The sequence below is a fragment of the Nothobranchius furzeri genome, chromosome 14 (genome assembly GCF_043380555.1).
Source record: "Nothobranchius furzeri strain GRZ-AD chromosome 14, NfurGRZ-RIMD1, whole genome shotgun sequence".
NCBI classification, from domain to species: Eukaryota; Metazoa; Chordata; class Actinopteri; order Cyprinodontiformes; family Nothobranchiidae; genus Nothobranchius; species Nothobranchius furzeri.
In genome coordinates, this window is record NC_091754.1 from 4,181,278 (window position 1) to 4,208,777 (window position 27,500).

Below are 27,500 nucleotides of genomic sequence, written 5' to 3' on the forward strand. Positions count from 1 at the left end.
CAGAGCTGAGCTTCACTGGTCCCATTAAGGCCATAACTGGATCCGTGTTTACTCATCAAATAGCATGACTCAGCGGTCTCGTGTCCAGACCGGACCTAGAGAAACATATTCATGTGTTCATCTCCAACGGGCTGGACTATTGCAATGGTATTTTGGCTGATCTTCCCAAAAAGCTGTGAAGCAACTGCAGCTTAGTCAGTCTTAAAGACACCATGTGTAGTTTTTACCATTAATCTCTGGAAATATTCATAGAAATGTTGTTGAAAGTGCAGCAAATGATGCCAGTTGCTGAAAATGTTGGCAGCTTTGTAACAGAACTATATAAGTTGGGTCTAAAATACATGGGAGCAGGTCTAAGTCACTGGGCAACGCCATATTAGACCTGATGTTTCCTTCTACGGGAGCCCGTGAGGACCAAATGCATTTACTGATTTGTAACAAGCTATTAGAAGACTTTCATCATTCATAAACGTTTTACACATTTTGACTAGCTGGCAACATGAAACAACCATCAGCTTGACTTGTAGCATGATGGTGAACATCCTTAAAGAATGTCAGCAGATTAAAAAACAATATCTGATGTTTGTGTATTTATAATATTCCTAATAAATTTTATAAGTAAATACTTTAATCTACTCCTTATGTTACGCTTCCTTTCTTCATGAATCACAGACGCTCAGAAAGGTTGGCCGTTCACGGTTTAATCTGCAGAAGACATAAAACACACTCAACAGGTGCCAGCAACCGTAGCTCCCTCACAGTGCAAGCGCGCGCTGTGTTTGACAGACTTACAATTTCCTTCTCAATAAAGAAAAGATGGAAAACAATAATTTCTCCCATTTCACAGTCTGTCCCACCGTACTTGCATACAAAAAGAAATGTTATGACTTATAAAAATACGTTTCCCAACTGTATAAAACAAAATAACAGGATAACAGAAGTATCACTGGCTAATCATTTCCCTCTAGTGGACAAATTAACGGTAGCTCACTACCCTTTCACTTGCTTGTGCTTTACAGACAAAATGACTGTTAACAAGCTCACGTACCTGCAGAAGACATAAAACACTCAACAGGTGTCTTCTGATGGGACCAGCTATTGTAGCTCCTGCCATGTAAAACAATATTACAAAAACCACAGAAAAACAGTAAATCCAAACACATTTCCTGTTATGTGCAGCAACCGCTATAGGGCTGACAAAAGCTTACTGCCAAAGAGCATGAACACGGCAGAAACACTGTTTAACAGCAACCACCCTTTTGTTTCGGTTACACAGAAACATCCTAGCATCGATATAAACCTATACACATGGACATGTACAACTTATGTAACAACATTCACACCAGAAACCATAAAATGCCAGAGCCTTTCATTACCGAACTTAACCTCACAGTGCAAGCGCGCGCTGTGAGGAGCGGTAGCCTTAGCAGCTTCTAACCGTTAGAATGAGATCCGGTTTCTGGGTTTTCAAAATAAAATACAACAAAAATGATCAAATTCACACTTAAAATAATAATTAAGAACTGGTAAGTGCATGTTTTTTTTTTCAGACGTATCTTTAACTCCGTTACACTTACACACATCCATGCCAGTTCAGTATGCATTTCCTCACCGCTCTCTCTCTCTCTAGAACAGCTCAGAACCAACTGAGCTGCCTTACTTTGTGCTACCTGTAGTTTGTTTAAGTTAGCTTCCATAGGAGCAACCCAAATTACTGCACAATAGTCAGAGTGACACATAACTGATTCAACCAATAATTTTCTACTTAAATATGGAATACATTTTTTACCATTTCTAACCATTGCCATGTTCTTTTTTTAATTAATCTGTCTCACTTGACTACTCCAGCTGAGCTTTTCATCAGTTATTAGACCAAGCAACCTAACTTCTTTTAATAATAATAATAATAATGCATTGAACTTATACAGCGCTTTTCTAGACCCCCAAAGACACTTTCACACACTCTCACATTCACACACTGCTAGTGATGGTAAGCTACTTGTAGCCACAGCCGCCCTGGGGAGGTCTGACAGAGGCGAGGCTGCCATTTGGCGCCGTCGACCCCTCTGACCACCACTAACACAGGCAAGCTGGGTGAAGTGCCTTGCCCAAGGACACAACAGCAGGATACCCCTGGCGGGAGCTGGAGTCGAACCCATGACCCTCCGATCATGAGGCAACCCGCTCTACCACCTGAGCTACTGCTGCCCCAGTGCTGCCCCTACTTGCTCTATGGGCATTTCCCTTATACTTAAATTGAATCAGGCGGGGTACATCCTGGACAGAGAGCCAGTCCATCGCATGCTGATATGTGGAGTACAACTCATTTGTATCAAAATACAGATTTATTTGATCAAAAACTATTTTTTCTATTAATTTCTTTAAAATTGGCTAAATACTCACCGGCCTGCTATCTTTTCCAGAAAAGTGCTCATTATTTTTGGGAAGCGGAACAATTTTTGCAATATTCCAGCTCCATGGTCCACTTCCATTCTTCCAAACTCGTTAATAATGTGACACACAGGAACTGCAATCTCATCTCCACTAATTGCAATAGCTTTACATCTATCCCTGCAGGTCTTACCTTCATTTTCTGTATACACTTATTCACCATATCAACGGTTACTATCTTAGGTGTGTTCTTGCTGTGCGTTATTTCTAATTCCATGTTGTCGTTCTTTTTTAAAACAGAAACGGCTTTGTTACCTGTTTTTGACGCTACGTGAAGTGACGCGCCACTTCAGCGTCAGCCTGAAGAAGCCGGCAGCCGTCGGCGAAACGTAGCGTCAAAAACAGGTAACAAAACCGTTTCTGTGTTTTAAAAAAGAACGACAACATGCAACTGTTACTAGTTTAAATATAAATGGACATGATTTACTACCCATTTTATTTTTAATAATTTCACCCGTTAAATCCCCTCTGAACCCTACACTCATATCATTTTGTAATTTTTGCACCTTATTATTGAAATAATCACTTCAATGATTTGCTAAATCAACAGGTTTACTCAGGAATGAATCGCCCACTTCTAAGAATATTAGTAACAGCTTAGGTTTTCTTCCAGTAACCTCATTTAATGTGTTCCATATTTTCTATCTATCCGCTTTTACATTCGCACATTCCCTCTTTTTCATTCTATTCAATTTTTTTTTACATATTTCCTTAATCTCTCGTACCTTTCCCATACTAAATCATCACCTGATGTGATTGCTTCTGCCTTAATATTATCCCTTTTCCTCATATTCTTTTAATCCACCATCTAACCATGGTGATGCAACATTCTAGAGCCCTGCACTGAAGCCCTAGGCCCTCGGGCCGGGCTTCGGGCCAATGACTGTGTGGTTACCTCGGACACGGGCCGGGCGCCTTTATTTTTAATCGAATTCACTAAAAAAATTGAAACACAAACGCAGCAGTAGAGCCCTGCGCCGGACTGTTTTCTTCATCCCGCTCCCGCTGAATTTCTGACCATTACCGCCTGCAACTGCAACGTTACGCCGGGGACACACCGGCCGCGGAAGCGCCGCGAAAATGGGGCCGCCTTCATTCGGCGCCCTCGTTAAGCTATTCTATAGACCACATGGGCCGCCGAAGTGCCGCGAATCGCCTCGCGCCGGCGCCCCAGCCCGCGCCGTGCAGCGATCATTTCGGCGTCGGCTCTATTTTTTTCGCGAGCCGTGGGTGAATTGCGTCAATTCTGGCAGGAAGTCAAACCTAGACATAAGAGGCAGGCCGGTAAAGTTAACAAAATAAAGCATTTCAAAATAAAATTCCGCAATAGTCAAATGTGTTCGTAATCAGACACTGCAGAAAAACCACACGAACACGCACACACATCGAACTTGTGTGTGTGTGTGTGACCACGTGAAGGGGTGTGTGGTTTTGGGTGTCTTTTCACCGGAGCAAACAGGACAGAGAGGTAGAAAGTCTGAGGCAAGCAATTAAGATGGATGACTTTAAATTAACTATGGAAGTTGAGAAACACAAGGAGCCGTACGACCCCCGAAAAACATGATTATTTACGTACCCATTTAGGAAGAAACTGCTAGGATACAGCTGCAGAATTGGAGCGGGTTCCAAGAGATTCAACTGGCAGAAACAACTCATACCATAGGTTCACACACACACACACACACACACACACACACACACGCATACACATAAAATATACTCTTTTGGAAATGGGCTTTGGGAAAAAGTTTGTAGATTGGTTCAATGTTTTATATAAAAACCCAAAATCAACAGTAAGAATAAATGGTTATTGTTCAAAATTTTTTAAGGTAGAAAGAGGGGTGAGGCAGGGAGATTCGTTATCACCTGTACTTTTTGCCTTGAGTATCGAACCACTGGCAGAGATAATCCGCCAGAACAAGTTGATTCAGGGAATAAGAGATGGAGAAGGGACAGTCCACAAAATTGCTTTGTTTGCAGATGATATTTTACTTTTTATAAAAAATCCAAAAACATCAGTACCAGCATTGCTTAACAATCTAGATACATATGCAGAAATCTCAGGATATAAAATTAATCAAAATAAATCAGAAGTAATGATGGTTATGGGGGACTGGCCAAAAGAACTAAATAAAACGGTATGCTTTCATAGGACTAATAAAGGGCTTAGATACCTAGGGATAGTGCTGACACCCCAACCTACAGCTCTGTTTGAAGCAAATTACACCAGACTAATCAAGCAGGTCAAGGCTGACCTGACTCGATGGAGGATTCTCCCTCTATCTCTATTTGGCAGAATTGAGACAATTAAGATGAATGTTCTACCACGCTTTCTCTTTTTGTTCCAATCCATTCCCATAAGAATCCCCGCTCCAATATTTAAGACTCTGAACAAAATGATCTCTCAATTTATATGGCAACATAAAAAACCAAGGGTAAGACTTAAGACACTTCAGCTGCCAAAAGAGAAAGGGGGACTAGCAGTGCCTAACTTGAAATATTATTACTGGGCAGCCCAATTAACAGCGATAGTTCACTGGCTGGAGGGAGATAGTGACCTAATATGGAACCAGATAGGGCAGGGCGAAATTAAAGCTACGGAACTGACAGCTTTACCATTCCTTAACCCAAAAGATATCCAGAAATTAAAAGTGGACAACATAATCATAAAACATACTCTGAGGGTCTGGAGGGAAGTAAAGAAAATGCTGAATGACAAGGGTTCTATTTCCCGGGCCATGCCAATACTGGATAGCATCGGGTTCCCCCCATCCAAATTAGACTCGGGGTTTAAAAAATGGGCTAATAAGGGTCTTATAATTCTGGACCAGTTGTTTGGAGAAACGGAGCTTAAAACATTCTCGCAAATTAGGGAACAATTCGATCCCCCCATGAACGACATGTATAAATATTTTCAGATAAGGCATTATATCATGAATCATAGAGAGAAAGAAAGACTTTATAAACAGCCAAATGCAATAGAACAATATTTTATTTCACGCATAGGAAAAAAATCCCAAGTAAAAGGCTATGTTACTAATCTATATAGAAGCTTCTTTCTTGGCTCTACACATAACACGAAATATATAAAGGAGAAATGGGAACTAGAATTAAATATACTAATCGAAGATGAACAGTGGGAAGATGTATGTAGACAAACTCATAGGGGGATCAACAGCCAAATGTGGAAGGAATTTGATTGGCAGATAAAAACTAGGTACTTTTTTACCCCCCTAGTTGTGTCAGGGTTTGCAAAAGATGACCTGTCCCCACTTTGCTGGAGGAACTGTGGGGAGGTGGGGGACCACGCTCATATATTCTGGAACTGTCCAGTTATTCTTAAATATTGGAAAGACATAAAGGAAGAGTTGGAGAAAATTCTGGGAAAGGAGCTACCTTCACATCCTTTGTTCTATCTGTTGGGGGCTACATCAAACAAAATATTAAACTTAGACCAAAGTTATATCGCCCATATTCTATTATTGGCTGCAAAGAAAATTATAACAGTAAAATAGAAGGAGGTGAACTCCCCAACTATAAAGGAATGGAAAGAGAGAATTAAACAAATATACGTAATGGAAAAGATGACGTCCATACTGCAAATGAAGGTGGATCGGTTCCGGGATAGATGGGAGTGTGTCGAGCAATACTTAGTAATGTGACGTAGTGGGTTGTTGTTGGGCCTGTTGTCTACTCTGATGTCAACGTGGAAAACTTAATCTTAGCGATGAAACTAAACGATTGCATCTCTATTCTTTACAGAATTTTTTTTCTCTCCTTTGTTTGTTTGTTTATTCAAAAATAATTAATTTATTTATTTGTTTCTTTTTGCTTTTGTGATTGTCCTGCTTAACGTCAGGGTTGTTGAACCAAGTTGTACAATGTCAAACTCAAAATAAAAAGTAACAAGAAAAAAGAAACAACTCATACCATAGGTTCACACACACACACACACACACACACACACACACACACACACACACACACACACACGCGCACACACACACGCACGCTCGCACACGTAGAGGAAAACAGCTGAGAAAAGGCAGAGAGGAAATTGAGGACACCAAGTGTTTTAAAAGAAAAACTACAGCTGAGCCGAGGCGCGCCTCGACTGGGGCGCGTCTGATCTGAACTGAGGAGCGGCGAGCAGCGGCCGAATTTTGTGAGCGATTCGCTTCTCGGCGCTTCGCGGCGTTTCCGCGGCCGGTGTGTCCCCGGCGTTAAACTCCCGCCTGCACCTGCAGTGTGCATGTCTACTCCCGCCCGCAACCGCAAAACTCGGAGAAATCCTTGCCTCACAATAAAAGAGATGTATTGAGTTTGCGTCCTCTCTGGTCCTGGAGAAAACATGTCACAACCCGCGGCTCTTCCATCCATCTGATGCGGCTCTCTGTGCTTGTAAAATAATGAATGGATATTTAAATAAAATGCTTTATATTTTACTGAATTAATTTTATATCTGTAAGTCAATTCTATGTAAAGATTGTCTGCGTAAACCTGAACAAGTCCAACCCAGTCTAACTGTGAGACCGGGTTGATGCGTCACGCTTGTGCGTAATCATATCGGCGCTTCTGAGCTGAAGAGATTCTGGGCTTCTCCTCAGACGGCTCCTGGATGTGTCGCCACATTGGAGACAGGAACAAGCACTATTCAGCCAAAGTTTCATAATCAGGGAGCATTTTCTAAGTGACAAGTCTCTCTGAGAGACAGGGTTTGGAAAACTCTCACTTCAGTGGGAGGAACCTTCCCGCATGCGCTCTGGTTCTGCGACGCGCTCCAAGCCCCTCTCCACATCTTCAGCTCGCTGTGCACATATGCGCTGACAGCGAGCTGCGCTGAGCGGTGTCCAGCTCAGATGTTCAGATGGGAATCTTTTCTTGAGTGATTCAGCTACATCTGCGATGTGCGTAGAATAAAAGGTCAGTTCGTCTGCATGCGTCGGGGTAATTCTTTCTATTCTTTCTACGTCAAAATAAACGGTCAAATACGGGAACTATCCGGTCAACACAACACAAGCCCTGCTTTTAACTGTTCTGTTTTCTTGTGAAAATTGTTGGAAAGAGATCAATTTTAACTTGATTAACACCAGAGCCAGTGCGCCGTTATCTCCGTGACGGTAAATGAGGGAAAAACAAATGGATCGGATCCTGCACGTCTTTAACACATTGGTCAGGATTGACGCACTTTGTTTTCATTTAGTTGGTTAAAAAAAAGTCAGGCTCGGGTCGGGCCAGAGAATCCTGAAAACCTTTTCGGACCGGGTCGGGCTGGGGCTCCACCCCCTCGGGCCGGGCCTGACACGGGCTCAGATTTTAGGCCCGTGCAGGGCTCTACAACATTCCTCACTGTCATTTTTCTTACTGGTGCATGTTTATCTATAATTGGCATCATTAAGTTTGTAAAACTCTCCAATGCTTTATCCGTATCTTTGATCTTTAGTACCTGTGCCCAATCAACATTTCTGATATCCTCACAAAAACTAAATTCATTAAAATCCCTAAAAATACGTTTTTTCATTATTTTCTGTCCAGATTTAGGGACTTTAGTTCTTCTATCAATCATAATTAAATCATGGTCACTACAGCCCACACACACTGACATAGCCTCAGAGCACTGCGATGTTGTTTTAGTAAGTCTATACCTGAAACAGTTGCTATCACGACCGCGCTTACAACAATTCTTGTTGGTTTTGTTACGACTTGTACCAAATTACATGTCAGTAATTGAACATAACTTATTTTTTAAGGAACAATTTTTGAAACTTCAATCAATATTGAGGTCACCAAATACATCAGTCTCATTATCTGAGTTGCATACTTTGTCCAGCATGCTACAGATCCTTTGTAAACTTGGGTGAAGCTGCTTTTAGCTGCTATGCTGCTCATCATGACCTCAGATGTGCCCCAACTCTGGTAACCTTCATGTATTCATCAGCCTTTGAATGAATGTTTCTGATGGTGCACTGTAACTGCTACCCTTTACCTTTGTCTTTTTATTTGAATTCATTTGTGTATTTTAATAGTGTTGTCACCTTATTTGAATCGTTGTGCTGTTGTTGCTAATGGAAAGCACATTGAATTGCCTCTGTGTATGAAATGTGCTGCGCAGATAAAGCTGTCTTGCCTGTGATGTCAGCCATATCTTCTGTGTTGTTGACATCCGTTTGTGCTAACAGGCTAACGGCGTTGGTGACGTTTCTGGGTGGGATGTATAATTTAGGTCAGAAACAACCTGGGGCAGCACGGCTGTTCGTCTGCTTTAATCATCCCATCAAAGGAATGCAGACCATTTAAAAAATCTGTTCAATTTTGTGCAAATCTAAACTAAGCCTTTAGAAATGCTGCTATGTGCCGATTGAATGCAGATTAGTTAAAAGGTGACATAAGGAAAGAGAATATCATCAAAGGATCAAATTCCCACATAAACAAACAATTCCCTTATCCGGAAAGTGCCAAACGCTGTGTTCTGTCTTCTGTTACACAACTTTACAGACGACGTGTTGGGAATGCCGATCTTTGCACAAAAATGTTTGGCAGATGCAAATTAAACCCAAAACGACAAACAGGAAGTAGAAGGAAAGGTTGAAATAAACACGGTTGACTGGATGAAAATGTTCCAGACTTCATCTTTGCTTAAATTCCTAGAAGTCTCAGCAGACTAGGCAAGAACACACCTGCATCCAAGTGTGTGTGTGTGTGTGTGGGGGGGGGGGGGGGGGGGGGGGTCGAATCAAATCTTGCTTTATGTAAAACGGGGGAGGCAACATGACATTTTGAAATTCATACATTTATTCAGATTGAGTCCCGACGGCCCAGATAAACACCTGTGACTTACTTTGGGCTGAGTTAATGCCCTGTTCAGGTCCCGTTGGACATTTGTTCATCCTCGCTGAAATAGTTTTGAGACCCACATGCAGCCTTATCAGGTAACGCCGGCCAGACTGGCATCTGCTCATTTATTATCTACAAACAAAAATCATTCCTATTTTCCAGAATGTCGGTCTTACCTTTAAGTTTGCTGAATGTCAAAGTGGAAATTGAAACAAATCCTTGGAGTTGTGCACAGGCTCGTGTTTTTGGATGGACACCACCAAAGAGCTGCGTGGTGGGCCAGATGGTCTGGCAGTGAGAAGGTTGCAGGTTTGAATCCTTATTTTATCCATGCATGTGTGAATTTTCTTAGAGCACTCCGGTTCCCTCCTGCAGAACAAAGATGTGCATGTTGGGTTAATGGGAGACTGTGTGTCCCTGTGATGGACTGGAAACCAGTCCTAGTGTCCCCCGCCTCCCGCCCAGCGATTACTGGAGATGCCAGCCTGGCCCTGGTGAAGATCATTAAACCCAAAGAGGGTATCATGTTTACCTTTCATCCTATCAGCGCTGATTCTATGTTTTACTGAGATGTGAGAAAAGTTTGAATCAGTTTTATTCCAAAACTGTGCTCCTGACTCTAAACGCCCTTAAACATATTTACTGGCTCTGGGGTTTTGATCGGTCTCTAAAGCGTTTCATAAGATTTCACAAACACTTGATTACATTGCAGTTTGAATAGTATGGTGTGTGTGTGTGTGTGTGTGTGTGTGTGTGTGTGTGTGTGTGTGTGTGTGTGTGTGTTAAATGTGTTGATACAGCATCTTCTAGGGTTCTATAACTGTCCACAGTTACGGGTTACGGGTCGGTCACTTGGCTCTATGCCATGTCGGTTTGCTGTCTGTTAGAGATCAGTGATATTCTGTCATTAGATATACAGGGAGTGCAGAATTGTTAGGCAAGTTGTATTTTTGAGGAATAATTTTATTATTGAACAACAACCATGTTACCAATGAACCCAAACAACTCATTAATATCAAAGCTGAATGTTTTTGGAAGTAGTTTGTAGTTTGTTTGTAGTTTTAGCTGTTTTAGGGGGATATCTGTGTGTGCAGGTGACTATTACTGTGCATAGTTATTAGGCAACTTAACAAAAACAAATATATACTCATTTCAATTATTTATTTTTACCAGTGAAACCAATATAACATCTCCACATTCTCAAATATACATTTCTGACATACAAAAACAATACAAAAACAAATCAGCGACCATCTTAGGTGTGTTCATGCTGTGTCGTGGTTCTAAGTCCATGCTGTCGTTCTTTTTAAAACACAGAAACAGTTTCGTTACCTGTTTTGTCGCTACGTTTCGTTTGCGGCTGCAGACTTCCTCAGGCTGGCGCTGATGGTGGCGTCACTTCCTTCTCCGTTTATCCGCGGGCAGCAGAGGGCGACAACGTCCTCGGCGCCGATCCAGGATTTCCTTCGGGAACTGGTCATTTACGCTGAAATCTTTCCCTTTGAGCTCTCTTCCGTGACTTTTAACAAGATCCTTCTGCTTAAAATGTTCAAATTTAGCCACGATGGGACGAGGTCTTCTGCTGTCCACTCGTCTAGCTTCAAGGCGATGTACCCGGTGAAATGTGATGTTTTTTACCGTTTCTTCGGGTATCTTCATTTGGGTCTGGAGAAAGTTCTTGATTGTTTGCTCGCAGTTCTCCGCCCCTTCCGTCTGCTCTGGCAGACCTGCGAACACCAGATTATCCCTCGTGCTACGGGCCTGAAGGTCCAAAACCGTCTCCTTCAGAGTCTTGTTGTCCTGGGTGATCCGCGTCATTCCCTCTTCCAGGGAAGAAACAGACTCCCGCAGACGCGTTCTCAGCAGCGAGCCGCTCAACCTGCTCCTGGCTGAACTCCAGAGATGTTCGGAGGTTCTGAAACTCCTGGTGCAGAACCTCGAGCAGATGAAGACGCCCCTCAAATCCCAGAAAACGTTTATCAATAGAATCTAATAATTCTAATACGTCCTTCCGGGGAGATGAGGCCTCAGGCGAGTCCTGAGGACGGCTCCTCTTGGTCCCAGCAGGTGTTTCAGCCTCAGCCGCTGATTTCTTCGGACCCATGACGAATAACTCAAAAACTTCGTCAATATAATTTAGTAAACTTTCTAAATTTTATTCACTTACCTCCAGATTGAGTGAGTTATACTTACCAGATTATTTTTTGCGTTGTCAGTAAATAAATTAGGCGAAAATGTGTCTTAATTGTTTGTGGATGTTTGTTAACGAGCTGCCATCAGCTTCAAACGCTGCCGTGTATCCGGTGATCGGCCGTCAGCGCATGCTCAGCTCGCCTGGAGAGGATTTCTTACCTCCATGACGAGAGCTGAAGTAATTTCAAGTGTGAGTCAAGTTATGGGTGGAGACGTATTTCATCCACACTTCCTGTTAGGAAAACGCTTCTGAAAGATGCGTGTCCCCCCCCCCCCCCCCCCCCACACACACACACACCCCGCCCCTGTGTGATTTCAGAGTTTCTCAGTCTAAAAACGAGTCAACGAGGGCGTGCAAGCAATCACACATGCACAGTAGACTTACCGCTCCCGAGAAGAGCAGACCCAGAGTCTGCAGCATTCTGGAGGGTTTCCTGTTAATGTGATCATTAGATGAAAAAAGAGAGGAGGGCATTTGTTTCACGGAGGCGAGGGGCTCCAAGCGCCAACGTGCCAGGTGGCTGAGCCAGGTGGAGGTGCGGCTGCCTCATATGGAATCCAGCCACGTAGTAATTTGCTGACGTCACATTTTTCAGTTAAGTCCTCAGCCACAGCTAGTTCTACATGAATGTGGAGCAGAGTTTTAACCTGAAGATGGAGATAGAATTATGGTTTGGGGCTGAAATATTAAATTTAGAGTTAGTTGCACTAAACTACCATACTAATGATTACACATGTGTACAGCACCATTAGACACTCATCTATACAGGTTACCAGCACAAAAAAGTTAATTTAGGCATTACTTGCTCTTTAACATTTAAATTTCAGCCATTTCCAAGACTTTACTAGTAGTCATTGCTTGTCCTTTAGACGTACTGATCATGAACCTGTACTGCTGTTAATCATGCATGAGGATGTTAGTCTCACGCTGTGATAAATACGAGTATTTTACGCCTTTATGTTCATCTAAAGGGGAAAGTTTAGCATCTCTAAATGCATAATTTTGATTAAAAGGGGGCAGTGCGAGTTATGGCACTGAAGTTCAAAGTACAGGTTTAAAGAGGGCTCTGGGAGTCGTAGTGTTAATAAAAGCGGCGAAGCCTTGGGCAAGTGTCCAGTAAAAGGACTGAGAGAGATGGACTATAAATGCCTTGGTCTCAGGCTGCAATCCATCAGCCACAGTTTCTGTCCGTTTTTCAATTATGCATCTTAAGACTCAACAGCATGGACGTGTCCAAGCAGGTCATTGGTTGAAGTTTTCCACTTTGAGGAACAAGTTTGGTTCCATCTCAACAAAATAAAAAATGCTGTGTAACAAAAGTTTTTAAACCTGCAGTGGCAAGTTTGGGAAGCAAATGAGCTTCAAACATGTTTTCATGCTTCTTAGCAACAATCTAACATAGTGTACATAAAGTGTGAAGCCACAGAAACCCACTGGCGTGAGAGGTTCTCCGCACAATAACATCAGAGGAGAAACAGCCTGCTGCTACAGCTTCAGGACAAACTACCAGAGTCCCAAAAGAAAAACACCATCTGAAGTCACGAACAACAGAAGACATTTGGACCTAGAAAACAGTGACTGGTGTTTAGCGCTGTCTGGTTTCCTCTGGCAATGCGGGTTTCCAGTTCCAGCAGAAGCATATCAGAGAAGATACCTGAGGGAAGGGGCGAGTGTTCCGTGTTTGTGTTCAGAGCCTAGCTTGTTCTCGCTATAGCAGCTTTAAGAGGATTATAAAGACTCTGTAAACCTTCACAAAATGAGAAGTAGTTGCTGAAACGTTTCGTTTTAGACCAATGAAATATACAGAAGATGCAAACAGTTGCTTTGTTAGCCAGTCTGAAAGAACTGAATTTACTGCTACTGCATGAAAAAGAAGCAGTGACCTTTTTAACTCATTCGCTGCCAGCGTTTCTCACCGTTTTTGCTGTTTTTTAAGAGTCACAGAACGTTGCGCGCTAGGATGATGTCGATGCCAAAACAACCAAAACAAAGAGGAGACTCACCTCTTACATCAGGAAGAATCCGTGTGTTTCGAGCGTTATCCGTTCTTTCATAATCCGTTGTTGAATTGCGATCGGCAGAAGCTTTTCCGGTTCGTGCCTCACTTTTTTTACAGGAGCGGCCCAAAACGATCTCCTAACACATGGATGTTCTGCTTCCTGATCACGTGATGTACGTGGATGAAGATCGGCTTTAGAGCTGGGATGTTTGTTCTCACGGTGCGGGGGCTCGTCCGACGCCCACACAGTAAAAACATGCTAATGACGACTTTAGTCATCAACTGCAGTGAATGAGTTAAAGTGCCTCCATCACATAACAGCTATTTCACCCATTGCAAACACCTTGGGTGCCTTTCAGTCTGAACCTGTTTAGTCGAGGTTGCGAGTAATAGTGTTGTTTTATTTCACTGGGTTGTTTTTACCCCTTTGAGACATTTATTGTGAAAATACTGTCTCAGGCTTCTGCCTCTGGATGTTAGCCACACTGGCTTTTACATTTATTTCGTTTAAACTCAACTTTAGTTATTCTCTTCCACCTTAGAGGAAAACCGGATATGAAACTCAAACCTCCACCCGATCTTGGCACTCCATTTCTCTCATCTTACTTTGTGCCCTGCAACATTTTATATGCATCTCATCTCTCCTCCAATACTTTACTGTTAAAATTTGGCATTAAAGAAGGAATGCAATAAAATTTCCTCTGATATATTACTTATAATCTTCAGTCTAGCTGCAGCAAAAACAGCTTTGTGCATCATAAAAAATGTCTTGAGTGGATAAGCGCGCTCTGACCTTGCCGTGTGCACTCACCTGTCTTCCTGAAACAAGTTCAACTAAAAAAAATGTATTTTTTCATTCGTTCTTAAATTACTTAGTGGAATTATAAGACATGCTTGGAATTAGTTTAGATAAACAGCAAGGAGCTGAAAGGTATTTTGACAGCTAGCCAAATTCACATACGGAGGGCAAAGAAGAGCTTTTTTATTCTAAACTGAAAGTTCAGCAACTTTGTTTTTGTAGATTTTTAACCTTGTCGTACTTGTTTCAGTCTCATTATTCACATCAAGTCAGTATTCATGTTACATCCAATTAGCTAAGCAGCAATTAGCAATAACTGAATGTGTAAATGAAACTAACAGAGTTTCAGTCTATAACTATCCAACCAGAGAGGTGGAGACCGTCAGAGCTGTGCAGTATTATCGAATTTTACAAACATCCATTTTCAGCCGCTTATCCGGAGTCTGGTCGCGGGGGCAGCAGCCTAAGCAGGGAGGCCCAGACTTCCCTCCCCCCTGCTACTTGGGTCAGCTCCTCCCCGGGAATCCCAAGGAGTTCCCTGGCCAGTCAGGAGACACAGTCCCTCCAACATGTCCTGGGTCTTACCTTGGGTCTTCTCTCAGTTGGACGAGCCTGGAAAACCTCACCAGGGAGGCGTCCAGGAGGTATCCTGACCAGATGCCTGAGCCACCTCAACTGGCTCCTCTCGACATGGAGGATTTAGTTAAAAATGTCTAACATAATCAGCTGCCAGGACTTTAACAAACAGTAACCGATGACACCCCGTCTGTGCTGACCTGGCTCAAATAAACTGGCTCCCAGTTCACTTTCGGGTGAGGTTCAAGGTCCCGACATGTCTCTTTAAAGCCTTATATGGTCATTCTTGGGTTTATTTGTCAGACCTGATCACCCCCTACGCACCAGAGCGCACCCTGAGGCCTCCTGAGCTCCTGTTACTCCGCACACCCACCAGGGTGTACAAATCGTTGGGGGAGAGGGCCCCCACACTTTGGGATGCCCTCACTCGTTCAAGTCACTATTGAAGGCACTCTATGATTTGGCCTTTGGCCAGTGATGGCTCATTTTTATTGTTTTAATTTGTTTTCTTAGCTGTATCTTAAGCCTGTTTGATTGTACAGCTCTCACGCTCTTAACATGCTTTAGAAATAAAAACGGTATGGTAACTAAAGTCGTTAACATGTTTTTTTTGTAATTTTGAAACAGATGCTGTAAATAGTTTATCTGTGGGCTAAGCTGGCCTTGATTTTATCAGAAGACGTGTTTCCACTATCGGAAACACTATCCACTATCAAGGTGATTTTACGGGAACTTTCCGGCCTGCGTGTGTCTCCACTAAACTGGGCCGTTTGCCGAGCCACTTTCAGAGTACCTGAACAGGAGTGTGCACGCATAAAGACGCGGTGGAGTAGCTAGCGGAACTTTTGGTTACCTCACGTTGACTCGTTGTAATTCAGTAGGAAATGACATCAGCAGATGGTGTCAAACAACTGGCAATTGATTAAAATTAAGAGTTGCTTGTGAAGCAGAATGGAAGCACAAGCGAATAAACACCAATTGCACAGTTTTAAAATCGCTGTTAAATTCCCAACTCCAAAAGCCGCGGCAGAAATCCCCCCATGACGACGTAACTCATGCTTTCTTCCTATCGCCTCTCTCCAAGTCCTTCCAGTGGATTCAATAGACGTACTTTAACATAATAAATCTTTCAACGTTACTTTGGATGCTTTTTGGCGCTGATCAGTGACGTCACTCACTGCAGATGCAGTCCTCGATATGCTGACGTCTTCAAAGTTCTGAAAAGGTTGAATTTGTTTGGAGACTACAGCTGATAGGACTGAAGCTCTGACAGTGGAAACACGCCTAATACGAGTAGAACTAGCAAGGCGACTCAGAGGGATGAGAGTTTGGCTGCACAGGTAGTCACAGAGCAGAGCTGGCGAGTGGGTGTGAAGCTTCGGAGTGTATACGGTTCCATTCTAAGCAGTGGCGCTGTTGTAACTTGCTGTAGAGCTTGAAGGACTTGTACTTGAAGATGTATCACAAAGCTTTTAAAGGTAGTGACCAGACTCAGCATTAAAATTGTAGAAATACAGTATAACTACATTTTACCAATTATATAAATATGATCTGGATTCACTTTTTCATTTTGTTAAGGAATTTAGTCGTAAATCATTATAGAAAATCAAAATTCTCTCCTCCAGGCAGTGAAGAACTGTGTTTTGCATACGTCACTCACACACATCAGACTAGGTGGTTGCTGTTGCTAGCATGGTAAATCACTGTATTTTGTTTACTATCGTGTTCATAATTAAAACAGAAAATTGTGTTTACAGCTGAGCCATGTGTCCGTATTCTACACGCATTTTTAACTAACATAGGTTTGATCTAAAATAATAACCTACCTCTATAAATCCATTTCGGACCGCACCGGTACTTCTGGACTCCAGAGTCCCGTCAGCATGACTGCTGCAGCACTAGCCGTGTTAGCTCCGGTAAAGAACAAGTAATTTGTGAAAGCTACGACACACACACACACACACACACACACACACACAGAGATATCATCTAAAAGATGATCCCCATTTTCAACAACAGATCCTCCTATAGGACCGTTAGAACCTCCGTGTCATCCTGGATTAGAAAACAACGATCGAGCTAGCGAGTTAGCATCAGGAAGATTTATTCTAGTAAGCAATCTGTTAAATATTTTCTGATGTTATATCAATAAATACACACAGCGGTAAAGCTGGCAACACGTTAATTTACTCATCTGTAGATGACTGAATTATGTTGGGACTATATGATGGAGCTAGTCAGCTGAGAACTTAACTGAACGCTACCGGTAGAGCACAGACATGAAATAATTAACAAACTGTACTGATTTTGGTTCCGAAGACAAACAGAATCCTCCCCGGTGTCCTAATCGGGCCAAACGGGTTTTCTGAGTGAAATGGTCCAAAGCATGTCTGCACCTCCGGTTCTGATATCCAGCTGCAGGTCACGGAGTTCGGGTGAACGTCTCCGGTAATCCAATATCCGTTCCTTTCACCGTATCCCAGAGAAAAAACAAATCTGACCGACTAGCAGAGGCTTCAGAAGCTACATCTGACTGATGACACAATGTTCTCTGCTATAACGCTAACGCAGAAACAGCGGAGTCAGGCGTTGTTTACTACAGCTGTTTCAGCAGAGCTCCTTGTGAAACGTCACCAGCTGCCCAGGGCTTAGACCGGAAGTTAGTTTCTGTTTTTCCCGCGCCGGTCACAAACATCAGATTTTCTTACAATTCCAGACGTCAAAATCCAAACACCTTTTTCATCTGAGGTTTTAATACTTCTTTACTCATGCCATTCAAAGGAAATTTGCCTCTGGCCGATATCTTTAAGTCAGCTGCTGCTGTTTGTTACTGACCAGCACATTTGGGATTTTTTTAGCAACAGATTTTAGAACATTGTGTGCTCGTGATGGACAACTTCACATCTAATCACAATCAATTTGACTGTAACTCCACAATTACGCCTTGAGGGAAGAGCAGATTAAAGCTTGTAGTCTTTGGATGATTGAATTAGAACATGTTATTAAAAAGGATAATGAGTATGTGAAAGCAAACATTAGGTTACTGCTTTCATCAAGAGTTAATATTTAGCTAAGTGAAAAACAGCTTATTAAATGTGCGAGCTTATCAGGCAAACGGTACATGAACCCTCGGCTCTGCCACAACTCTAGATTGCGTGTGCCAATAAGAGAGCCCCTTCCCGTCCGTTAATTAGAACAGCATTCTCTTCTGTCTGGACCTCAAAGTGGGAGCTTGAAATCTGTGCACGTGTGATGAAGTCTGTTCACTTTTAATTACAGAAGGATGGTCACGGATAGGTGTTTGGTAATTAATGGACGTGTGTGTGGTCCTACCAGAGCTTTGTGAATTCAGTGTTAAATGTGGTGTAAACACAAGGTAGGCATGCTAGCACTAAAGACCACAAGCCTTTTTATAGTGGGACCTTTGTGTGTGAAAATTATCACCAATACACCAATCTGACCAATGACTCAACCTAATGTTCACTTAAGTTTTGTGGTTTCCCTAAAATGTTGCAGCCAGCCTAATGGAAATTACACCTAAGAGAAATGATCCTAGCAGTTTAAATACGAAGTGTAGAAACTCGAAGGCAACCTGTGCAGCTTGTAGCAGGCCCAGCGAGCGAAGTGATGTGAGAGCCCCTATTCCCAGGCAGGTAATTTGATTTTTGGAGGTGGATGCTTGGTGGTTTAAGGGTCACCCTTGGAGCAAGTCCCCACTCTAATAAAACCAGAGAACAATGCAATACCGGGAGGCTAAAAACCCCCATTAACTTCTCTCCCATCAACACGGGGACAGGTAACCTAATGACCCTGCAAAGCTGCTGCGCTCCTTATCATGTGACCCAGGAGTTGCAGAGCTGATGACTTGGCACCTGAAGGCAGAGATCCTACCGAGAGGAGGTACTCAACCTAGATCAGGGAAAAATCATTTTACTTTGACCAAAATAAAATCTAGGGCTAACTTTTGAAGCTGTACTTCTATTAAATGTTTCCACAATTAAAAAATAGAAATTATGTTTTTATTTACTCGTTTCCCAATCATTTCTTCTCTCCTGTTTCTCTCCTCTGTCATCTGACTTGCTCTCCGCCTTCTTGTCATTTCTCCTTTAGTGGGACGCCATCACAGTGATGGATGAGCACAATCGGCCCATCCATACTTTCCAGGTCTGCAACGTGATGGAACCCAACCAGAACAACTGGCTTCACTCCAACTGGATTCCTCGACAGGCTGCCCACAGGATCTACGTGGAGCTTCGCTTCACTTTGCGCGACTGCAACTCCATCCCCTGGGTTTCTGGAACCTGCAAAGAGACCTTCAACCTGTTCTACCACGAGACCGATGACGCTCACGGGATCAAGTTTAAGCCCCCACTATTCACGAAGATCGACACCATTGCTGCCGACGAGAGCTTCACCCAGATGGATCTGGGAGATCGCATTCTCAAGCTCAACACAGAGGTGCGTGAGGTGGGACCCATATCCAGGAAGGGCTTTTATCTGGCGTTCCAGGACATCGGCGCCTGCATTGCATTGGTTTCAGTGAGGGTCTACTACAAGAAATGTCCGTTCACTCTGATCAACCTGGCCTCGTTTCCTGACACCGTCCCTCGTGTGGACTCGACCTCCCTTGTGGAGGTGAGGGGTGCATGCATCGATCATGCTGAAGAAAAGGAAACCCCCAAACTCTTCTGTGGCGTGGACGGAGCCTGGTTGGTTCCACTGGGAAAGTGTGTTTGCAGTGTCGGGTATCAGGAGGTTGGCGGCACGTGTGTGGGTGAGTTTCTCATCCTGTAAGGATTACAAATACACAACCCTTGACATTAGATCATTTACAATATTGACTCATCCATTCATTTGACGTTTTCAACATCTATCCTTTCAACGACTGAGTTTCATTTCTTTGCCTAAACGTTGGGCTTCTGGAGTCCAGACAAGTCCTTCCTGTTTTATTTACACATGGATGCATGTTTTAGTTGAGCTAGAGAGGAAGACGCTGACATATTTGCAGGACAGTTTCACATAAATGTCTGAGTTTTACTAATGTTGTCACAACACACACCCATGTGATGGTGGTTTAAGTCTGCAGAGACCTGCTCACCTTCTTCCCGTGATCTCAAACTCGATGAATCCTCAGCAAATCTTCCATTTGTTCTCATTCTGCCCATTTTCACTCGTCTTCCTCCGTTATTCCCATAGCCGCTGCCTCCGAGTGCTTTAGACTGACCTAAGAAGTGAATTTGCTGTCGTCGGGTAGATTTCCTGCAGGTCCTGTTTGCGTCTGAGTAAATGTGAATGCACGAAGGCAGTGAGCATCTATTAAACATAACTTATAAAATGTTGTTCAGCTGACTTTTTGGTTCTGTGACGCGTTATAGAGAAACACGTGTGTGGGTTAGCTTGTTTACCTGTGACGAGGCATGCATGTTGGTACCTTGTTGTTTTGGACATCAGTGGTGGACCACCAGCCGTCCCAGCCGCTGCCTTGCTGTGACAGATTACCTCGGCTGGCTCCGTAGCGGTTTGATCCTCGGCTCTCTGATATGAGCTCTGGGTTATCGTCGGCAGCACCACTCGCTGGGAATGCCACTTTCAACAAGGTCCAATGTGACTCCTTTTCAAACCCCCTAAAAGCTCGATGTCAGGTCGACAGATACGCACGTCTGTAATCTACAGCACACAGATGTCCAATCTACAGGCGTGTAATGCACTTACAGGGCGAGCAGCATCTTGAAGCTGTGACAGAAGTCAGATTCAGAGTTCATATAGAGTTTGTGTAAATTTGGTATTTCAGGATCCAAACGTGTGATTGTTTTAAGCGAGATCAGAAAAATATACTCTGAGCTTTATGATGTCAGACCCGACCCATACAAGCCAACATAACATTCCAAGCCTGGATTTCTCTTCTCATCCAGAACCAGATGTCTTTATGTAGCTGATTACAATTTGGTGTGCAACACCGGTCAGCAAGGCCTCTAAGCTGCTCCTGCAGCTGCATCACAATCACGGGTGAGAGGGTGAATCTGCAGCTGTGATTGGACTCGGACTCTTCCTCCACTCATGCCCCCGCTCTGTGAACAGTTTTCACCGGTGTTCTGTATTCACCTCTGACAGAACAATCTCGGTAAACATGGAAAAATCTCATTCCAGGGAGAAGCAGATGGCAAAGTGGGTTTTCGTTGGAATCTATTTCAAGATACTGTTGGTGACTTTTTATTCGAGGACATGATTTGCTGCACATCTGCTTCTTCTAACAAGTCTTACAGCTGTGCAGCGTACAGGCCTGGACAAGCAAATGATCAAACGGAGCATTTAAATGAAAACAGATACTTATCAGTTTTAAGGTGTGGTTCACTGAAATAATTTTTAATCATTATTTCTGATTCTAATGGGTCATTCTGAGTGTTTCATGCAGGCTGAACGTGAAGATAGTCTCCTACACCTATCTCCTGCAGTAGCTTCTGATAGAAAACAGACGGTGAAACTCTAGGATAGAAAATCCTGACAGATCTATGTCACACTGTCACTAACATTCATGGACTCACCCATCTGGACTCACGACGGGGAAGACTGTTGTTGGTTTAGCGTCCAGGAAACATCAGCGAACGTCTCAGCTAGTAGAAGCTAACCATTAGCATTGGTAACAACAACACACAGCAGAACTCCTCCAGGCTTGTATTAGTGGACATAAAACATCAACATAGAAGAGCAGACAGAGTCAGTGGTAGTGTTGTGTTGCTGTTAGCCAATCAGAGGAGAGATGTGCACAAATCAGGCCCCAAGTCCTGTTGTCTGAAGTCCTTTGTCCTCTGGCTGAATCATCCGTGCTGAAACAGGCGCTTCTGGGCTCATCCTCTCTCTTGTGGGAGCGCCTGAGCGCTCTCTCTCTCTCTCTCTCTCTCTCTCTCTCTCTCTCTCTCTCTCTCTCTCTCTCTGTCTCTCTCTCTCTCTCTCTCTCTGTCTCTCTCTCTCTGTCTCTCTCTCTCTCTCTCTCTCTCTCTCTCTCGCGCGCAGTTTTGTCTGAGAGCGGCACGATGTGGTGGTGAGGGTCGTGAGAGTGGTGGATAAAGTTTGCTTTATGGAGGTGGAAAAGTTCTTCAGATAACTTTTTTCAACTTTCCTTGCTTTCCTTGTTGTTTGGAGGTTGTGTGTGGTTTTGTTGCGGTGCTTCCGTGCCGGGATGGTGTCTCAGGCAACGCCATCCCTGTCTTTGAGACACGGGGCGAGAGCCGAGCCTCCGCCCTCCACTCCGGTGGAACAGGTGCTGTTGGCGGTTGGAGACCAGGTGGGACATGGAAACATTCTGTTTGCCTCGCGCATGAACAAAGGGCTCGTGGTGTTTCTCGAGTCAGGAGCAGGAGGGGCAGCTTGTGCAGAACGGGATTCATGTAAGTGGTGAGTTTTTACAATTTTCTCCGTTAGCGCTACCGTCTACCCGCATCACCGTGTCAGGAGTTCCTCCCTTTGTTCCTGACTCTGCTCTGGAGCGGGAGCTCAGGCGTTTTGGGAGAATGGCGAGTGGATTCCGTACGGTGAGCCTGGGGTGTAAAAACGCTAAACTGAGACATGTCCAGTCCTTGCGGAGGCAGGTGTTCATGTACTTAGACTCTCCATCCCAAATGCTGCACGTCTCATTCAGAGTGAAGCATGAGGAAGGGTATTACATGGTGTATGCTAGTTCTGGTGTGATGAAATGTTCTGAGTGTGGAGGTGTGGGTCACAAGCGTGTAGCTTGTCCCCACCGACAAAATGTAGCAGGACCAGGAGTGGAGACCGGGGCAGAACCCGCGCTCCCTTCTCTTCAGGCGGGGATCGGGCCCGGTGTCACCGTGAGTGACGCCGTGACCGCCGGTGGCCTGCAGGGAGAGAGTGAGGGCGCAGCAGAGACAGAAACAATGGCCGACAGTTTTTCAGTTCTGGACGGAACGAAGGCCGGTACTGGCTCTGACCCAGTGGAGCAGCAGCCAGAACAGGCGGAACATGGAGGCCTACAGCCGACTGGTGTCTGCCTCTTCAGTCATTTACCAGAGGAAGGCCTAGAGGATCAGGTAGAAGCAGGCCAAAAGGCAGGAATACAGTCAGTAACTAACAGCGGACGGCTAGACTGTCAGGATGCACAGGTTCCTGAGCAGAGGCAGGCGGAACCAGAGAGCGAAGCGGAGGGGGCGGGGCTTCCTGCTGCTGGTTGCCATGGCGATTCTGTAAATGATGTGGTTAATGAGTGTGATTCGGACTCAGACAATGTTTTGGTAGCAGACAGAGAGTTGCTGGAGGACAGCTTGTACTCTCTGGAGGAGGTCAGTGAGTTTCTGGATGAACCGTACGGACGTACAGCAATATGTTCCTGATGCGGTAAAGTTCATCAGGTCGGCCGCCACACTGCAGAAAGAGGTGGGCCTGGATCGTTTAGATGAAAAGAAACGTTACCGTTTAAAGAAACATGTTTTGAGCTTAAAAAAGTTTAGGGTGGACTACAGTGGGGAAGAAAGGGAAGATTATAAAATAGGACCCTTATGAATGGGAGTCACTGGGTGCCTCTTTTTCTGCTGTGATCTGGGCTATTCTCTCATCTTCCTGGTGTATGAACGGCATGAGAGTTGCATCCTTGAACATAAATGGGGGGAGGGATCCACAGAAAAGAGCCTTGATTAAGGAAGTCTTTAGAGATAAAAAGTTGGATGTTATTTTCCTACGAGAAACACACAGTGATGCTAAAAACCATTTAGACTGGAGGCTGGGGTGGAAAGGTCAATGCTTCCTAAATCATGGCACAAACACACGTGCAGGTGTAGCTACTTTAATTTCCCCTAAATTGACGATAAATATTATATCAGTAATGACCGTAGTGCAGGGTAGGGTCCTATGTCAAGTCAACTTTATGTATAAAGCACTTTACAACAGCATAAAAGCTGACCAAAGTGCTTAACAAGCCAAAAAAAAAAAACAGAAGTTCCCTAAAAATTCTAAAAACAAGATAAAAATTTCATCACAAAGTAAAAACATGACAAAAACAAACATATCAAACTGACATAAAAGCTACTAAAACAGACGCTTTCTCAAACTGAGTTAAAAGCAACTGAGAACAGATGAGTCTTTAAAAGCGATTTAAAACCCGACGATGAGGAAACCATCCTAATCTGGATTGGGAGTGCATTCCACAACCTTGGAGCTGCTGCTGAGAAAGCTCCATCACCCCTGAGCTTTCTCTTTGCTCTCGGCACCTCCAGGAGAAACAGGTCGGCTGACCTCAGTGACCGAGACGGGGAGTGAGTAACTAAAAGCTCACACAGATACTGCGGAGCAAGGCCATGTACAGCTCTAAAAGCCAATAAAAGAACCTTGTACTGGACCCTAAAATCCACAGGCAGCCAGTGCAGCGAAGCTAAAATTGGGGTAACGTGCTCCCTCTTTCTCGAACTCGTCAATAGGCGTGCTGCTGCATTTTGCACCATTTGAAGACGGGAGAGGTGAGACTGAGGAAGACCAAGGTACAGTGCGTTGCAATAGTCTAGACGTGATGTAATAAACGTGTGAATCACCGTCTCAAAGTCATGACTTGAGAGAAGACGCTTAACCTTGGCGATCCTCCTTAACTGATAAAAACTGGCTTTGGTGACGGCACTGATTTGCTTTTCCAGAAGCAGGTCACTGTCAAGCCGGTTTCCCAGACTGGTCGCTACAGGTTTCAAAAATAGGGCTAGTGGACCAAGGTCAGCAGCCAAAGCCACACTAGAAGGCTTTATTTAGGATAAACCTGATTAGTGTTTACGCGCCCAACCAGGGATCAGAGAGGGGAGAGGTGTTTAACATACTTGGGGAGGAGTTGAGTAGCAATAATAATAATAATGCATTGAACTTATATAGCGCTTTTCTAGACCCCCAAAGACGCTTTCACACACTCTCACATTCACACACTGCTAGTGATGGTAAGCTACTTGTAGCCACAGCCGCCCTGGGGAGGTCTGACAGAGACGAGGCTGCCATTTGGCGCCGTCGGCCCCTCTGACCACCACTAACACAGGCAAGTTGGGTGAAGTGTCTTGCCCAAGGACACAACAGCAGGATACCCCTGGCGGGAGCTGGAATCGAACCCACGACCCTCCGATCATGAGGCAGCCCGCTCTACCACCTGAGCTACTGCTGATGAATGTAGGGCTGCAGCTATCGAATATTTTTGTAATCGAGTACTCTATCGAATCTTTTACCGATTAATCGAGTACTCTAATAAATTACTCTTTTGCGTTTGTAAACCATTATATCAAATAGCATGTTATAAAATATGAAAGACCTCTTGAAATGAGAAATCAATTGCCAGTTATTCTTCAAGTTTTATTCAAAATTAGTTTTCAAAACTTCAGCACTTCAACTTTACTTCACAGTAAACAAATGCGAGCGGCTGCGGCCCAAACAGAACCAGAACCGCTCACGGCGCATGCGCAGACATGGCTCGCCAGCTGTTTCCCTATTAACACACGTCCGTTTTAATTTCTACACTTTCTTTGTCTCACACTAACAAGGATTGTCGAAAGCGTGTTTGCCGTGGTTACGTCAAATTATACTGATCACAGAACTTTTACTTTCTTTCATTAATTTTCCTCCGCCGCTCATAAATACCCGCGTCCTCCTGCAGCGATCCTGAGGGACAACGGACATCAATAACAACACCGTAAAAAGTCCGACGTGTTGTAAAAACTGTTATTTTTAGCACAGTTTAAGTCCGACGTGTTGCTAGCAGACGTACGGTGTGAGCTGAAACTGAGTGCTACAAATGAAAACGTCGCACAGTGTCTGCAGAACATATAGAAATACAGGCTAAAATGCATTATCTTGTAGAGGCTCCGAGTCCGCCTGCAGAAGTGACATTTACATGTGGATGCTTCCTGGTCAGGTGCTGCAGCATGAAGGATGTGGTGTTGTGGTAGGCTACATCCATTTTACAGTATTTACACTGGACTACGTTTTCCGCCTTACGACGTGAAAAATGCTCCCACACCTTTGGCATGTTGTGTCTTTTTCGCACTCCACCGGGGTCCACATTGTCCGCCATGGCTTAAGAGAAAGTTAAGTTGCATTCGCTACTTGCGTGTGCATTCAGTGCAGTGTGTATGTGCGTCACTTATTTCGGTCTGGATGAAACACGACCACGGGCGATTGCAAAGCCATGAATTAATTAAACATGAATTAAACGAAGCTTCGAGGCAGAGAATTTGACTCGAGGATTTTTTGTACTCGAATTATTCGAGGTACCCGAGGAATCGTTTCAGCCCTAGATGAATGTACCATTTTGGGCGGAGACTGGAACTGTTGTACGGATTTTACTTTAGATTGATCTGGGGAGGAACCACATCTTCAGTCTTCTACCCTTTTGCCAAAAATCCTAACAAAAACAGACTTATTGGATGTGTGGAGATTAAAGAATCCATCAAGTAGAGAATACACATGGGTCAAAAGGTCAGGTGGAAGGGTTAGTGCTGCTAGATTAGACAGATTTTATGTCTCTGGTACCTTTCTCTCTAGAGTGATGTACTGTCAAATAGTCCCAGCTATTTTCACAGACCGTCATTTGGTTATAACCGAACTGATGCTTCATTTTGTTGCGACGACAAAATCCTACTGGCACTTTAATGTAAAGTTATTACACAATTTTACCTTTTGCTACAATTTTAAGCTGTTCTGGGAGGCTTGGCGGTCCAAAGAGAATGATTTTAAGACCGTCAGTGAATGGTGGGAGCAAGGGAAGGCACAACTTAGAGTTTTCTGTCAACATTACACGCGGGGGTCTACAATCCAAATAAAAAAGACTGGCAGATCTAGAGAAGGACATCAGGGTGCTAGAGACTCTCTACTATTCAACAACAGCACACCTTAGACCAAAAAAGACAGCAGCTTGGGCATTTCCTGCAAGAGAGGGGCAAAGGGGCCTTGATCCGGGCTCGTCTCACCACAATACAGGACATGGATGCTCCAACATCCCTCTTTTTTAACCTGGAAAAGAGTTCAAACCAGAAAAAACAAATGGTTGGCCTTCGTCTCCCAGATGGACATTGATCCACAGACCCAGTGGAGATGAGGAAACATGCAGTAGGATTCTATACCAGCCTGTTTAAAGCCGCCCCATGTGATGTGAACTGTGCCAGAGAACTGTTGCTGGGGCTTCCTTCCTTGACCACAGCAGACCAGGAAATCTTAAATACAGACATAACCATGGAGGAGCTAACAACGGCAGTCTCCCAGATGGCTGCAGGTAAATCTCCAGGGATAGACGGTTTACCTGCTGACTTCTACAAATTCTTCTGGAGCAGTATGGGGCAGGACCTGATGGATGTTTTTAAAGACTCACTTCAGACAGGAGCACTTCCTGCATCGTGTAGGCGGGGCGTTCTGTCACTGCTGCCGAAAAAAGGGGACTTAACCCAACTAAAAAACTGGAGACCAGTCTCCTTGTTGTGTTCAGACTATAAGATTTTTTCTAAGTTCCTATCTAACAGACTTCGGGGATTCATCGGAGGACTGATCCCAGACGATCAGTCCTTCTGTATACCAGGAAAGTCACTAATGGACAATTTATTTTTAATGAGAGACGTGTTTGACATTTGTAACCTTTATGATGTAAATGCAGGTATCATTTCTATTGATCAGGAAAAGGCGTT

General features: G+C 43.9%; 1 protein-coding gene across 5 annotated transcripts in view; it reads left to right on the top strand.

Moving 5' to 3' along the window:
* LOC107372839 (ephrin type-A receptor 6) overlaps positions 1-27,500 on the top strand; it is a 398,636-nt gene that overhangs the window by 76,368 nt on the left and 294,768 nt on the right. For all 5 annotated transcript variants that reach the window (XR_011516160.1, XR_011516159.1, XM_070543905.1 and 2 more), the window contains one exon: positions 18,964-19,627. Coding sequence is in view for 3 of the 5 variants with exons in the window: in XM_070543905.1 (XP_070400006.1) it covers positions 18,964-19,627 (664 nt within the window). In the remaining 2 variants the exon portion in view is untranslated. The remainder of the gene's footprint in view (positions 1-18,963; positions 19,628-27,500) is intronic.